At 32.9% G+C, this 17,421-nt stretch overlaps 3 protein-coding genes across 4 annotated transcripts; all 3 read left to right on the forward strand.

Annotated features, from left to right (window-relative positions):
• The first annotated feature begins 465 nt into the window (after positions 1-465).
• Positions 466-2,835, forward strand: LOC21400460 (heavy metal-associated isoprenylated plant protein 8). The gene is made up of 4 exons (XM_024161861.1): positions 466-550; positions 797-981; positions 1,067-1,157; positions 2,570-2,835. Exons 1-4 carry the CDS (start codon positions 466-468, stop codon positions 2,833-2,835), a joined length of 627 nt encoding a protein of 208 aa, XP_024017629.1.
• Positions 2,836-7,034: 4,199 nt separating this feature from the next.
• Positions 7,035-9,818, forward strand: LOC21400462. 2 transcript variants are annotated; one of them, XM_024161854.1, is made up of 5 exons: positions 7,035-7,646; positions 7,717-7,763; positions 8,049-8,289; positions 9,051-9,168; positions 9,283-9,818. In XM_024161854.1, the coding sequence occupies exons 1-5, from the start codon at positions 7,107-7,109 to the stop codon at positions 9,372-9,374; spliced, it is 1,038 nt and encodes a 345-aa protein (XP_024017622.1). In that variant the 5' UTR covers positions 7,035-7,106; the 3' UTR covers positions 9,375-9,818. The 2 variants fall into 2 exon arrangements, with proteins under 2 accessions (XP_024017622.1, XP_010090661.2); XM_010092359.2 differs by having other exon boundaries at positions 7,035-7,595; positions 7,666-7,763.
• A 3,225-nt stretch (positions 9,819-13,043) lies between these two features.
• LOC21400463 (myelin transcription factor 1) lies at positions 13,044-14,079 on the forward strand. Its single transcript, XM_010092360.2, has one exon. It carries the CDS (start codon positions 13,164-13,166, stop codon positions 13,863-13,865), a length of 702 nt encoding a protein of 233 aa, XP_010090662.2. The 5' UTR covers positions 13,044-13,163; the 3' UTR covers positions 13,866-14,079.
• The last annotated feature ends 3,342 nt before the right edge of the window (positions 14,080-17,421 follow it).

Consider the following 17,421-nt stretch of genomic DNA (forward strand, 5'->3'; position numbering starts at 1 on the left):
AATTTCTGAAATTCTGGAAAGAAATTTATCATTTCCTTGAAAAGGCCAATCTCTGTAGAAGCATATTGCCAAAAATTTCTTGATCTAGACAACCAAGATAATTAAAACCTTTGAGATTTCTTAACAAGAAGGGAAATGTAAGTTATAGAGCTTGAATAACATTTTCAAGAGCCTTAATTACTTTTCATTAACTAGTTGAGAATTGAAACACCAAGTTTAAGAAATTTTATTATTAGTCCAACTGGTAACATAAAATCCAGCCCTGGGGAACCATCTAAATTTGGTGAAAGGATAACTCATTTGTCATATATTAACAATTTGTGTTGTGCACTGAAATTTCTTGTCAAAATTAGTTATATTCCAGCAAGGCATACACGATTCGACACACTTATTTATATATTAATCTTTCATAGAAATCTCCAATTTTTACGTTTGAGAAATTATTTTCATGCTCGAAGAGAATCAATGTGTAACGAAATTGTGGTGAAAGTACACATGCATTGTGAAGGATGCAAAGACAAAGTCTCCAAATGCTTGAGAGGTTTTGATGGTAAGTAATCTTTGGTCCCGTTCATTTCATCGATTCGAGTTTTGCTACAGTAAAAAGCTCTAAAAAACAGTCACATCTATTTTTTTTTTGCTACATTAAAAAACTCTCAGATAAAGTCACATCTTAACTCGAATTAAAAACTCGAATCAGCGAACTAAACGGGTCTTTTATTTAGTTGAGCATATAACTTTGTTATGATATATTATCTTTGCCATGAAAATTTCTTGTCTGTGTTTATTTTATTAGGGGTTCAAGATGTCATGATCGATAGCGTGAACCATAAAGTCGTCATAAAAGGCAAAAAGATTGATCCACTGAAGGTTTTGGAGAGACTTAGGAAGAAGTACAGCAGAAATGTTGAACTTATTTCTCCGAAATTTTTCAAGCTTGAGAACAAAGAAAAGAAAGACGAAGGAAAGAAAGAAGACAAGGTATCGGTTACAAAATCCCATGCTTTGAACTTTTTGTTCTCGTGCCATGTGTTTTTTGTTGAACTTAATTATGAGGTTGCTAAAGCAGGCCCAGCTAAAGATTGTGGTGCTCAAAGTGAACATGCATTGCCAAGGTTGTGCGTATGATATCAAGAATGATTTGGAGAGAATGAGAGGTAAATTTTCACACTTTTAATTTTTCATGTGTTAATTATTTAAAAGCTAAATTTATGATTTGGATTTCTTCTTTTCAGTTCACTCTTGGTCTATCTGGTAATGTGTATATATATATATATATGAATCTGCATGCTCCACTACAAGTGGTAGTTTGATTGCTTGTGTTGTCTTTTTCCCAAAATATAACTCTATTTAAATATTTTTCCATGTAGTCCTTTGAAAAAGAAATATGATAATATTTTTCCCAAACAAATTGGTGCTGTCTATAGTTCGGTGTTGCTGTCCAAACTGCATTCAAAATCAGTTCAAAAAATGTGTAATTTCAAACGAGAGATATATTACAATCTCTCTAACACCTCCTTCCAGGTGTTTCGATAACAGTTGGGACAAATGGCACGTGGGTCGTCCGACGCGTGGTGTTTGTTGCATGAGAAAGGCGCTGGCCACCCAGAGATGAAAAACCTTCTGGCCGTTGACTTTGTATTGTCGTTGGTGATCAGCGATAGGAGGCCGTTTATAGAAGGTGAAATATCACTAGTATTGGGTTTCAAAATTGTGTCTTTGCTAACATTAGGCTGTAGCCTGTATGTAAGAGTCGTCCAGATTTTCGAAGCTCTCATAGAGCTTTCCAAGAGTGCCAACCATTCCGTCGACTTTTGACAAGAGGTTAATGATAGTGCCAATTGGTTGGTAACGAGAGAAAGGTTAAGAGAAAATCCACAAAGTTCTTCTCGGCTTCGGCATACAGGACTCTTTGGTTCTTTGTGTCGATGAGGAGTATTAGAGTAAGGCTGAACTCCGACTCCGAGCTTGGCGTTGCCATTCTGTTATAGTGTACTATACGTATATTGATCAAGGACTAACCTAAGTCACCTTTATAATGAAAGTTTGGCTTTAAATGGACTGGAAAGTTTAATGGTAATGTGTATATATATATATATATATATATATATATATATATATTTGTCACGTTCATAGAAAGAGACTTTGGCCTTAAAGTTGAAATTTGATGGTCGTGTTTAGAATTGATCTCGTTTTTGTTTTTCATGTTTTTCGAGAAAGAAAAAATAAAAACGTTTTTAAAACGGCATTTGGCGCGCAATAAAGACAAAAAACAGAAATGAAAACGATTTTTTAATTTAGTATAAAATGAGAGAGAAATTTTATTTTTTGTTTTTGTTTTCTCCTCTCTTGAGCAGAGAGAAAGAGATAGAGACATTAATGGAGTTTTTATACTGAAAACAATTTTTTGATAAAACTATCAAACACATTTTTAAAAATGATTTTTGTACGAGATTGAGAATGTTTTCATTTTCATTTTCATACAAAAAACAAAATCATTTTGGAACGAGTTTCAAACGCCCTCGATGTTTCTTCTTCTTTTATTTTTTTTATTTTTATGCATTGTTAGGAATCATGACGGTTGAACCAAATATGGAGAACTCAAGGGTGACAGTGAGGGGAATAGTTGATGCACCGAAGCTCGTGGAATATATCAAGAAGAGACTAGGAAGACATGCAGAAATTTTGGACCAAGAAACCGAGACATGCAATTGTTGTAAGGACTTAGTAATGTGGGAAAATAAGTGGGAGTGTATTTCCCCATCCTCGGCTCAATGTATTTGCCTTAGTCACATGTTCAGTGATGAAAATCCTTTGTCATGTTCCATAATGTAAAGGAAAGGAACGGCAATGTTGGAGATTTGGAAAAAAAAAAAAGAAAGAAAGGGAAATAAGTGAATCAGAGGAGAATCATGTGAAGAACAAGGAGAGCAACTCACTCTCCCTCTCTCTATGTGGAATTTGGTAAACCAAAACTAGGTATGGTAAATATCCTATTTACAGAATTACTATTTTTTAGCAAACAAAAAGAAAATTACTTTATGGCTTTGAATCTGAAAACTATCAAGGGCAAAATTTGTGTTAGAGATAATATTCTAGATATCCTACACATTCGATCAAGGTTATCACTGTAAAACTATAATTATTAATTAAGGAGCACAATGTCTTTATCATCCTGCCGCTGGTGCTCCGCATCTTCATGGAAAATTCAATTTTTCCGGATCCATATCGGACACAAGCATCTCGAGTCGATAGCCCATAGGAGAAGAAATCTCCAAATTGAAAGGATTAAAAATTTTGTTACAACCCTTCTTCAATTATTCTCTCTATGCATTTGTCTTGATCGATGAAACATTTGTGTTATGTTTTTTTCTTGCTAGCTAATCTGTTTATCATTTTCCATCCTTCAAATTTTCCCGTTCGATATTTCATAGTTCTACTTTAAAATCTCTATTTAATCAATGTATTGTGCGGCGTTCAATGTGTGGTGATATGAGTGAAAACTGAACCCATTTTTTAAATAAAATTTGATTAAATCCTTTTCATTATGTTGGTCGACTCAATAATTTTCAAAGTGACGAAGGAAATGAGAGGCTGGATAACACCAATGATTCTCTTTTCATTTAACTAAATAAAAAACAAAAAGAGTAAAAAATGGAAATATCTTTCCATGAGCCTTTCTTCCATAGCTTAATGGAGTAATATTAAACAATATTGTATTCTATATCACGATTGATGTTATGGCAACTAAAAAAAAAATTGCGTACGCCTTTTACTATTACTCAATACGTACGATAATAAGAAGAGCCAATTGCATTACATGTGAACATTCAGAGAAATTTATAGTTGTCATTTTGTAGATTTATATTGGACCGATGGAGCATATCAATATCATTTGGAATTTTGTCATTTCTACGCATTCTAAGGTTTATGTAGAGGGAATAAATATTGAACAGAGTTATATGCAATAAGGAGGAATAAATGCGAGTGACAAATTCTAGAAGCAATATAAAAAAGAGAGACAAATTGGAATCAATATGTAGAAGATGAATTTTAAACTGTATAAAAAGCTTATTTCGTCCTCCATCTTGGCTTTGGCCTTTGCGAAAATACAATTGACAATGATGCTTTAGGAGCCAATCATTGCATATCATTGACTTCTTTGAACCTTTTCCAAGAACAATAAACTTGAAATTCGCTTGACTGCTGGAAACTTACGAAAGATTTTTTTAATTCATGTGTTTAAATGAGTGATTTTTAATTTTAAAATTTAAATTTAAATCTTTTTATGAGAATAAAATATTATAGTAAAATTAAAATTATAAATTTAAACGTATAAAACAAACCAGTCTTGAGTTGTTCTATTCAAGTTCCTACTCATATATATTGGATTTTCAAAATATATAGCCTAAAATATCACTTTTTGTAAATTAATATCAAATACTTACTCAGATATATATGCATTATATAGTTAGAAACTAAATATTTTTATGAACAATCTTGAAAAGACACTTGCATAAACTAATAAGTAGAGTTTCTTTCCAAGCAGTGGCGGATTTAAGTACAGTTCAGTGGAGGCTACTGCCCTCACTTAAAATTTTTTTTTTTTTAAATATTACCTTTAAAATTTTTAAAATTTTACACTTAAGTCCTCATTGAAATAATATATGCCTCTACTAAAATAAATATATTTTCTTATATGTCCCACTGAGATAATTTATTAAAAAAATTTAGTGTACACCCCCACTAAAATAAAAGACTAACTCCGCTACTGTTCCGAAATTCTTCCCGATTCCAGGATGAACTTTACATACAATGAGGAAATTAAAATTAATTAATTTAGATAGAGCATTGATGACAGTTGTAACCAAACAATAAATGTGAAACTTATTAGCGAGTGCAGTATTTTTGTTTGGATGTTATCTCATGAATTATGTGAAATTTCTTTGAATTGTTTGTATTTTTGATTTATTTTTTTTTTTTCCTGAAATGAAGATTTTTGAAATTTCTCATGAACGATGTTTGATGAAGATCAGATTAGATCTCACTATATAGAATCTTCTTTCTTTTTTTTTTCTTCCTGAATCTTAAGTAATTTTTTTTTGGGAGAAAGAAGAAAATATGTCAAGACTTGAGATAAATTAAAATTAATAGGCCAATAGTTTACATAAGTTAATAAATAAGTCAAATTACTGTTTTCGTCCATAACTTATCTGGTTATGAACTATAATTTGACAAGTTATTGTTTATAATTTATCTGGTTATGAACCATAACTTGACAAGTTTGTCCATAACTTATTTAGTTATGAACTATAACTTAATAAATTTATCCATAACTTATCTAATTATAAACAATAACTTAACAAGTTATGACTTATTAAATTCTATAACTAAAAATTAACCAATATATTTTCTTAAACTGTTCAATGCAATTTGGACTTTGGACATTAGACATGAATCCATAAATGCATATTAACGCGCATCTAGAAAAAGAAATTACTTGACCAATCAAATACTGCCACGTCAATTATTACCGTTACCTCGTTTGGCGAAGGCCTTTATGTAAGCTACAGTCTGTCTGTCCCTCTCCCACATGGATCTAGATAAGAATCCATGTCCGGGTTCCAATAGATCATCTGTCTTAGTTGTCAGAACATGATTGGCTGTCATTTAATGTTAGGAACCTCATTTGTTAAACCAAGAGCCACAAGAGTGCACCTACTTTTTTTTTTTTCAATTTTTTATTTTTTAAGGAACCAATGGTAAAACATTTTTCTCAAAAAAAAAAAAAAAAAAAAAAGAAAATTCGAATCCTGAGGCGGGGGCAGCATATGCCAACTACCACCAACGTCTAGTGACGAATAATATAATAACAAAAAAAGATCTGTCGAAGGCTTGCTAATAAACCCTGTATTTTGTTTTAAATTGTCTTTTATATCTGCATTTTTTAAAATTTTTAAACATACACTTTTTTTTTTGTGTTTTGCAGAAACATCATTTATAATTTTGACAGTTAAAACCCCGTTTATTTCACCGATTTAAATTTAGAATTTAAGATTTACTACAGTAAAAAGTTTTAAGAAATAATCACATTTAACTTTTTTATTACAGTAAAAAATTCTTACATAAAGTCATATCTCAACTCGAATTAAAAACTCCAATCAGCGAATTAATAAGTCTTTAACTTAAAAATTCTAAGAAAAGTACTCAACTTCTAGTAGACACATATGAAAAGTTTGCATAAAAGAAAAGGCAATGCATGTATTTCCCTATTAATTTGGTGTAATCTCCACGTGTCTGCTAACTCTTTATTATGAGGAATATGACTTGAAGAAATATTTTCATATTTTCACAAAATGAAAAAGATCAATTTTGAAATTTTGAAATTACGAGTAAAAATTTACGAATTAAAATAAAAATATAGCTCCATTTAACACTCGAGGAAGTTTGCATGGAAAGACAAAAAAAATACAAACACAAACAATGCAAATATTATCCAAATTCTTTACCTACTCCTTGTCCCCAAAATTTAACTCAAAACTTCTTCTATTTAAAATGAGGAGACTTTTTTTGTAGGCTTATTTAATGATAGTATTAATTTTTAACTGTTAAATTTGATTAAAATCATATCAAATTAAAAATAATTTTATTTTTAAAATAATTTTTAAAACAATCTCATTTTTACTTTTTATTAAAAATAAAATAATTTTAAAACTAATTTTAAACACACCCATCAGTCTTGAATTTCTGAAACAAAATAGGCTAGTTCTAAAATAACATTGAAACAAAATACAGGGACGTTCTCGAAAATTTCCCCCCCTCTCTCTCGCTCGGTCAGAATAGTCGTAGAGACTCGTCAAACGTCGCGATTTCTCCACGTGTCTTAATTCTTCGCATTCTTGCATCTATCCGTTAACCCTACTCTCTCTCCTTCATTCTCTCTCTTCCCCCTCTCTCTCCTCTGCAACTCTTCCATCGAAGAAGAAGAAGAGGAAGAAGAGAAAAAAGAAAAAAAAAAGAAAAAAGAAAAAAGAAAAAGGAAGGAAAAAGGAAGTTTTTTTTGGAGAAAAAAAAAAAAGAAATAATAAAACAAAAAAGTTTGGGCAATGGGAAAGCTTCTTTGCGATTCGACGACCGTTGCGGAGACATTTCAATCCTCTTCGCCGGCGGCGCTTCCATGGAGGGAGTCAAAGTCAGCACCGCCGCTCCACACCGCCGTCGAAGCAGTAGATCTGGTCGGGCAGGCAGTGTCGACAGCGTGGGAAGACGTTCTCGGCCTGGAGGAGCAGCAGAGGCGCCACCTCCAGAGGCTACACGCGAAGGGCGTGCTGTGGAAGCACCCTCAAGACGACGACGGCGCGTCGGTGGTCTTCAGACTCTCGCACGGCGGAGAGGTCTCCTCCGACGGGAACTGCCTGTTCACGGCGTCACAGAAGGCCATGGCGGCGGCGCGTGAGATCGACGCTCGCGAGCTGCGGCGGCGGACGGTCAGGAGGTTCCTGGAGGATTTCGGATCTGCGACCTCGGAGGAGGCGGAGGTGATCAACGACGCGATTCGGCATATGTACGCGCCCGATCTGAGAAGCGGCTGGGGGGTTCACGTCGTTCAGGAGGGGAAGTTGTTGGCTAAGAAAGAAGATCGCCAGGCTCTCGATTCCGCCATTGATTCACGTCGTTCAGGAGGTGAAGTTGTTGGCTAAGAAAGAAGATCGCCAGGCTCTCGATTCCGCCATTGATGAGCTCGTTCAGCTTGGAATGCAGAGGTATTTTCTTAGATCCAACCATTTATATACAAATTTAAAAGCGTAATTTTTTGGTTTCTGAAGCTCCTAAGAGCCAAAAAAAAAAAAAATTCTTTCCTCTCTCTATATATGATTATGATACTTAAACTGGTTTTTGATTATCTGTCTGTAAAGAAAATTAGAATACAAAGAATTAGCTATTTGTTTCTCGATCTTGGAAGAAAAATAACAAAATTCTCATTTGTTGTGGGAATTGGCTTGAAAATTTTCGTTTTTGTTGACTATTACTTTGCTTTCTGATTAAAGAGAAATGGCGGCGGAGTCTATATACAAGGAGAGGTGTTTGCCGGTGAGCGACGGGCCGAGCTGGGCCAAGTACATGTCGATCTCCGGTTCTCCCGACGACGAATACGACATAATCACATTGCAATACACAGAGGATGGTTTGTTATCTGTGGAGGAGAACAGAAAAGGTCACGCCGCTGCGTTCGGAGATGACATTGCCATTGAATGTCTTGCCACTGAATTCAAGCGAGAGATCTATGTGGTAATTTGCTTTCTTCTCTATGTCTGCGTTTTTAACATTTTTTATTGGGATTTTAAATCAAATTTTGGGTTTTGCTTTTGCTTTGATAGAATGCTGTGATTATGACCTTGATGTGTTTTCAATGGAAGTTTAGGGCTGTAATTAGGGAAACCCAATTACAGTCCATAATTTGGTGGATTGCTGCTTAGATTGAAGCTGTCTCTCTTCGTTTTATTTTATTTTATTTTCCTCTTTTTAAAACAATTTGTCTAGGATTTAAATTGTGGGTTTTCTTCAAATTTCATTGAATGTTATGATTGTGACGGTGTGTGTATTTCTTGCTTTTCATATAGAAGGTCAGGACTGTGATTAGGGACACGGCTAATATTCTGATTATGGTGTTTGTGCTGATCTTACTCGGATACTCTTTTTTTTTGGGTTATATTAGTCTGTCATTTAATTTTTGTTTTCCTTAATCCTTCTTTCAAAATTTGATTTTGATTGTGGGTATGTCCTGTCTGTATTTAACTTGTTTTGCATAGCATGTTATGAGTCTTATGACCATAATTTGGGAAAGTTCAACATTGCCGTTACTCCTATTTTCTGATTTCATTAATTTGTTATTTAATTCCTGTTTTCCTTGTGCTGATTTTTTTTTTTTTTTTTGAAGTAATTATATTTCTTTTAAGAGCAACTTTTTTCTTTTATGTACAATTATTTGGACATTTTACATTAACGATCAGCTTGTAATTGAGCTTCCTGTATCTCTTTATCAATAATAGGTGCAAGCACATGGATCAGACGCAATGGTTGACGAAGAAAACTGTGTTTTCTTTCTCCCACACCGTCCAAGGAGTCAGATTTGTGAACCCCCTTTCTTTCTTTTCATGAAAGGAACAGGTAATTGAATCGGTTATTTTGTAACATCACCTTTGTCTTTAATGTCTAATAATCTTAAATTTCTTAATTTCTTAATAGTCTTTAACTAACATTTCCTAACTATTTTCTCCTCAGGTTGGTGTGGTGCTGGAGCCGATCACTACGAACCCCTAATTGCCCATCCTTGCTCCTTCGTTTCCTCGGAGAAAGTTGCCATGGTACTCTGAGGGCAATCATCCTTTTCAAGTTTTGCGGCGTAGAGATTGGATAGAAGTAGAGTTATATTTATTTGTTCGTTTTTAATTTTTCGGCGTGCAGTGCAGTACAGTTCGCCTGATTCGTTTCCTGGTGACAAGGAGAATTTCATTGCATGCATGGCATTCATTTTTTGTTAGCAATAGCTAGAGCTGGTAGTCCCTTTTTTTTCCCATTCCTCTTCCTCCTTCCTAACTCGCAGGTCTTTTGCCTGCATTTGAGCAACCTTATAGCAGTTGTAGCGGTTTCCTACGGCTTTCATTGTCGTCATTGTTGTTGTTGCCGTTGTTCGGTTTTCGAATGGAGGCTTGTATTGCTAGGCACTATTTTGTCCAAGCAGTAATAGTGCCCGTGTTGTATCTTAGATTGGTTTTTTCTATCAGTTCAATGAAAGAGGCTGCTTCTTTTTTCCTTAATTCTTTATTTCCTTTACCTCTATCCTTTTCATATTCCTTTGCCACTACATCACTGTGTCCCAGCACTGATTTATTGTTGGAGCTTATTATAATAACGGATTCAACAAGCATTAAATAGACTAACAAAACTGTTCTGCTGCTTCTGTATTATGACGTTTTGGAGAAGATGAGGTTTCCTTGTAGGTCTTCTGAATGGTAGTTGTACCAGTGGATCATCATTATTGGCAATTTCTTTTCCATGTGCCACCAGACATATCCAGTTTTATCCCCACGTTGGGAGGAGAAGGGATAACCATATAGATGGTCCCCAAACTCTATTTTGGGTCCGTTTAGTTCGCTGATTCGAGTTGAGATGTGACTTTATGTGAGAATTTTTTACTGTAGAAAAAAATTAAAGGTGACTGTTTCTGAGAGTTTTTTTTACTGTAACAAACTCAAATTTTAAACTCAAATCGGTGAAATAAACGAGGCATTCATCTTTTAAGTCTTTCCGGTTTATGACTTCTAAAACATCTCAAATAACCCCGATCTTTCAATTAGTTTTAATTCTAATCTTTTTGTCAGTTATTGTTAAAAAAGAATAAGAATATACATGTGATGTTGGCAGAAATAATACTATGTCAATACATAGGATGTGACATTGATGAAAAATAACACTACGCTAATGTACTAAATTCCGTCCTCTTTTAAACCTCTAAATCTAATTGACTCGGGATAAAAACAAAAATAAATTCAGGGGCCAAAGTGAAATTGAGATAAAGTTTAAGGACCGTTTGTGAAAACGTTTGCTAGAATAATGATAGGAAATGATGGCAGAATTTCTGTGATAGCCAGATCAAATTAGAAATAATCGGAACAACTAGATGGAGATATGTCTGTTTAAAGTAGTGCAGTTTCTTACACCCAACGAATGATTTCTTAAAAAAAAAAAAAAACCCAAAGAATTCTCGCAAAGGATATTGCCTTACCTAAACCTGCGGTTCTTCGGCACTACTAGTATTAATCTGTGAATTGGTTTGATCATCCGCATTTAATTTCAATCATTTGAAAATGTATAAAAAATCTTATAATAAATGTTTTAATAAGTACCATGATCAAGAAATAGGTATCCCATTGAGATCAGTTCTCTTCATTCATGGATAGTAGATAACCTTTTATTTGGAAAGCAACATTTATAGTTACGTATACAAACATTAACACAGAAAGACGAAAGCATTATAATGCCTTTCTGTGAAGGTTCTTTCTAACTCTCACCACCTGGCCAAGCTTTTCGTTTTTTACCTGTAGTAATAGGTGGAGTTTCTTTTGGAGGGGAATCTACCTAACTATATTCCAGTTTTCCAAAAGCAAATGCCAATTCTTTGAACCTTGGCTCTAAATATTCAAAAAGAGGCAACAATAGCAATACACCATATATACATATATATATATATATATATATGTATATAAATGTCACTCTAATCAGGAAGCAAAATTCAGTATATCTTCGTACATTCTTGTAAATTCTAGACAGGGTCAACAATATTGATCTGAATATGGTATTTTGGGGAAGGGAAGGTTGCAACTGGGTGGTCCTAATTAAGATGGAATCTAATTGGGGTTAACATCATATATTATAACTTTAACTTACCAACTCCCCACTCTTTCAACTTCCTTTTTCCCCCTTTCCCTTTTATTTCTTTGGACTCCCTTTTGGAGCTTCTATCATGGGTTTGAAGGAACATCTTTCTTTTTTCTTCTTTTTTTTAATCTGAAAAAATATTATTAGTTGAACTTACTAGAAACATTCAGTTCTTAAAGAAAATACAATTAAAAGTGTCATTGCAGACGTAATTTAGTGGTAATTTTACACCAACACATCTAGAGATCAATTCGTCATGATTTTTTTTTGAAAGATATATAATTTGGAACTGATTACATAATATGTCACCTTCTTAATTAATGTCACAAACTCATGTACTTTTCATTGATTCCAGGTGCTTCTTATTAACTATATTTAACTGCACACGTCCATTAAAAATCTCTCTCCTGTACCTGATCAAATTCGTTGTACATGTATTTTGCTTCATTGAAAACGTGTTCTATCTGCTTCAACTATTGGTAGGAGAAAAAGCTTACTGCAAAAGAAACACATAAGATATCAAAGCATCATTTTTAAAGTTCATTATACAACGTTGTTTATTACTATGATAAAAAAAAAAAAAAAGCAACGATTTGAAATGACCATGGGATATTTGTTAGGGAACCCTACGTTACCAAACCAAAGCACTTTCTAGAGTGACTTTATTTTAACATAATAAAGATGGGCAAAGTTAGTGTTAACAAAGGAAATAAATATCTATGACAACAATCATCATGTGATAATTTAACTTTTCAAAGCAAAAAAAAAAAAAAAAAGAATTAACTTTATAAAGAAAAGCATGCAATTTCATGATGTCCTACACATATTTTGCTTTGAATATAGGTAAATTTAAACTTCTAGGTTTTGCACATAATATGTTCTTTCCAACCAAAATAAGTAATTTATATCTACAAGAGTTCAACTAAGTTTTATTTATTTCCTTCTCTGCCTTTTCTCTCATAAATTGATTGTATTTAATGGTCATTTAGAGGCCTCACTACAAAAAATGTTAGATTTAACATCTCTTAATAGACGACAGTTTATAATGTTCTATTTAACGATGTATATGGATAAAAACTGTCGTTAAATTATATAAGAATTTAACGACATTTAATTAGACGACGGTTCTCTTAACTCTTAACGACGGTTATTAACGGTCGTTAAATCCTAGATTTCTACTAGTGCCTTTTCCTTTTTTTATTGGGTTTTGTATTCTGATATACTTATGTACTTTTTAATTTTTTATTATTATTGTTTCCTGTAAAGAGACTTGTTTGGTATATAAAATGGACGCCAAAAAGCTAGTTTAACTTTGTATTGGTTATGCAAATTTTTGTCTACTAATTGTATCTTTGAGGCGGATAATTTGAAACCATCAACACAAGAATAATGGAAAGCAACTGGAGGCTGAAAACAAAACAAAAGCACCTAAAATGAACACATTCTCAGCCTGCCATATATATTGGCTTTTCATAAAGTAAATTTTCTATACATGACAATAATTATTAAAGTTATTAATGTGTGCCTTCCACCAAATACCTTCTGCTTTTCTCTCCCTATATAAGTCCTTGTTTTCACTGCTTTATGTTCAGTCAGATCATGAATCCTCTCATTGCCTCCTAACAAGTGATCCTCCAAAATTCTCCTCTTTTCTTCCCTCCAAAATTTCTCTAAAAAATTCTCCAAAAAACCCCACTAGAAAATCTTCCTATTATTTGGAAAACATGGACTCAATAATAAAATCAGAAAAATTTAGAGCTATGAAGTGTTACAAGAACAGCCAATTTGTCTACAACCTCATCCTTTCTTCTTTTGTTGCACTAACATGCAGTTTCTTTTGTTCCCATCCTTTCGGTTTTGCTTCACAAACTTCTTCAATAAAATACTCTCTCTTTATCTATCTCCCAAATATTTGGTCCTCCTTCCTTAACCCCAAGTGCTTGTTCATAGTGTTTAATGTCATAGTTGCCTTCCTCGTTGGTGAATCCAAACTCCTCGGCTCTCAGCCATCTCCGGCTAATGATATCTACGACGAGTACGTTGCGAGGAGTCGAAGATTTCAAGGACAGCACAAGTACTTTAGTAATCTTGGAGAGGAGCAAAAAGAAGAAAGGAAGTTGGAGGTATTGGATGTGAGTAAGGAAATTGTGTATGAAGATAAAGAAATAGCACTTGAAGATAAACAAGATAAACATGACCATGAAAAGTTGGAAGAAGAAGAAGAAGAAGAAGAAGAAGAAGATGATGATGAAGAATTTAAAGAAGCTGAAAACAATATTGATAGTGAACATGAGGAAAGAGATTGCGAGGAAGACTCCGAAGGATTGCCGGCAGAGGAACTAAACCGAAGAGTTGAAGATTTTATTGCAAGGATTAACAAACAAAGGTGGTTTGAAGCTAGAATGATGATATGTGGTCAAGCATAATTAGGGCATTGGATAATGAATACCACGTAGAAATGAAAAGAAGATCATCAGTTCTTGTTATTTCATCTTGTTGATCAATAGAATCAGTATTTTATCTGTTTATTTAGTGGTGGAAGTTTGTGTAATTCTGCTACTGTGGATTAGGTAATTTGTACCTTTAGATTTGTTAATTACATATGTATGTAACAATTTTCTGTCATAAATTTTGGTCCATCATGTATTTCTTGAGACACCAAGTAATTTATGACACAAATTGACAAAGATTCAGCTTGCATAAAAATGAAGCTACAAATTAAAGATTTATTTTCGTTTAGAAGCCCCATCAAGAACTTGTGGATAATTCATCAAAAGATAATAAGAATTCCACTCCAGTACAACATCTTAAAAAAAATGATTTTTTTAATTTAAAATTAACAAAAATCTGCCCAACTTTTTCTTCAACTTCTTTGAGTCATGATTACATTCACAAAGTGTTTATAATAGATTAATAGACTTAGTCTCATTTATTTAACTGATTTGAGTTTAGAATTCGAGTTTTACTACAGTAAAAAGCTATCAGAAACAGTCACATCTAACTTTTTTGCTACAGTAAAAAACTCTCACATAAAATCACATTTCAACTCGAATTAAAAATACGAATCAACGAACTAAACGGACCTTTAATTATTATGCTAAATATCTTTCAATATTAGAGTACTATTTTATTTACTTTCTCGAAATTACTGGTGATATTATTATTTTATTTTTTACATTCCGGCGCTTGATTACAAAATTTTTTTCTCTTCTAGGTTGAGTTATGTTGCTATTTCTTCATGTTCTCGTTTTTTTTTTTTACTTCCGGTAATTTCGTTTATTTTCATGGGGTGATATATTAGTGACTAAAAATCCATTTTACTTTGTGCTATGTAAAGTAGATTCTCCTGTTCCCCAAATGCTTAATTAGTTCTCTTTTCTATGTATAGAGAGTGACGAGTCTTTGGGCAAGCCATACCCCACCACCAAGGTGGGCAAGTTTTGACCTCCCAAAGGGATGAAAAATTCTTTCCTTAGCACCGAAGAGAGAGAGAGAGAGAGTGAGGAGAGAAAAAAAAAAAAAAAAAAAAAAAAAAAAGAAGAGAAGTAAAGTACAACAAAAAAAGTTGAGAATCTCTTTTTTATGTTGTTGTTCACTTGGCTCATGCCAAACACAAGCACACATACGTCATTTTCACTCTTCGAGTGTTATAATTTTTAAGCACACATGATAATTTATTTAGGAAAGTATTATCTATGGTATTTATATATTATATGTGTATGCTTCTCAGAAATCGACTCATGTGTCTCTTTCTTTTTGTCTTCTTTTATATTAATCTAATAATATTATGCTGCGTCAATTAAAAGTTTTTATCACGTTAATTGAAAAGTCATGACAATTATTTTAACTGACATGTCATAATATTATTAGGAGGACACAAATAGAGACAAAATTAAGGGGGACATCGATATGAGCTCACTTGCTCCACGCAAAAGCCTCTGGAGAAAGATGAACCAGTTAGCTTGTTGCATTCTTCAGTACAATTAGCATCGATGCATTAAACGCAGAAAGTATAATTGTTTCAAGACTTAACGAAGAAAAACACCCGCTCAGCACAAACAAATTGAGTGCAATAAAATCTAATTGACCGATGAATAATTCTAATTGACCGAGACTAAAGCCTAAATTTTGAGGACATGAGGGACGCGACCTAAAAATCTAGCCACACACCAACATCCACCGTTAAAAACCAACTCAAATGTGCGGGAGACACAAACAAAATAAGAAGGTGGAGAAACTACTTTCATTAATATTGAATTGTTGCCTAAACAAATCAAGCATGTTTATGTGCATGTATTATTGAATTCTCTTTTTAACATGTGCATCAAGCATGTTTTAACATGTGCATCCTTGTTGCCAATTCGGGTGTAGGATTCTTTTAGGACAAGTAAGAGATTGTTAAGAATAATGTTCATAAAGCATGAGATGTAATAAAGACATTTATTATTTAATTAATAAAATAATTTATTCGTTATTTATGTGCATGTATTATTGAATTCTTTATAAATATCATTGAAAATTTCGTGGTTATTTATGTGACATTAAATATTATATATAAGTGTTATATATGAGAGAATAATATTTAAAGATAATAATCGAAATAAAGCTTCCTTCTCAAAAAAAAAAAAAAAAAAAAAAAAAAAAAAAAAAGGGGTGCAACTGCTATATACATATTTCTCTAGTGATTGGCAATTTTAATAAAGAAAATTGCATAATACGAAGCGACTATAAGAAACAGATCATGCCGAGTTAAATTCTCTTGAACGGGTATTAAGGATAATATATATATATATATATATATATATATATATTCAAATTGCAAACCAATTCGTGGAGCAAAATGCGTTTAGCTTAGTAAATAGTAGTTACTATATGTGTGTATATATATGTGTATATATATGTGTATATATATTTATAGGATCAAGTCTATCTAGTTTTTGATTGTTCTCGTGCTTTATTGAATATTGAGAGAGAGAGAGAGAGAGATGAACAATATATATTATATAAACTTTTTATTGGACATGTAATGTTTATTCATGAAAGAAAAGTAAACAAGCATGACAATGTTAGAAACATGAAATTTCATCATGTGATGATATCTTTGGGCCTCGGTGCCTGAGGAGGAGAAGGTGGGGGGTTGGCTTTACACGTACATATATCTCCTGTGGCATCGCCTTTGGTGCAGCCATAAGAAATTAGCCTTATTCCAAATATTATTCTGCAGTAATACCCACATGTATTTCCCGTACATGGTTTAAGTTTGGTTTTCTTGACAATGGGTGCACTCCCAACTCCTTCAGTCGATACAATTACCACAAACAACATTATTATTGCCCGCACGACAAACACCATTTTACTGCTCCGCTTGCAGCTTAGACGACGCCCTTGATCCATTGCAATATTATTATTATTATTATTATTATGCGAAATAGATAGTACTTTTGCGACTGTACTAATTAATTAAACTTGGTACTTGTAACGTTATATGTATACGTATATATAGTCATCAAAAGTGTTGAAAAACAACCGAGTAAATCTAAACAAATCAACTCTCCTTAGTATGTAGTTTAATTTTCTGCTCTCTCTTTGGAATTATCAAATCCTGCCTATATTTTCAATGCTGGGATGATTTTTAAGGGGCTACTCTCATTTAATTCCATTCCTTTTACGACATAGAAATTAACGAGGGTCAATCTAGATTTTACTCTCTTTTTCACTCCCTAGATTCTCCATTTGTCACCTGTATATCCATTTTTCATAACACAGGAAACATAAATGGCAAAATCAGATCTCCTTTTCATTATTTATTACAAGATGAGGATATATATATATATATATATATATATACTAAAAGTGTAATTTCTATTAGTATATCGAAATCTAAACAAATCAACTTTTTTTTTAGTATGTAATTTATTTTTTTATTTTTTTTTTGTTTTACATGTCAAATTCTACTTTTATTTCAATAATGTGATGATTTTC

This window comes from Morus notabilis, unplaced genomic scaffold (assembly GCF_000414095.1).
Source record: "Morus notabilis unplaced genomic scaffold, ASM41409v2 Scaffold689, whole genome shotgun sequence".
NCBI classification, from domain to species: Eukaryota; Viridiplantae; Streptophyta; class Magnoliopsida; order Rosales; family Moraceae; genus Morus; species Morus notabilis.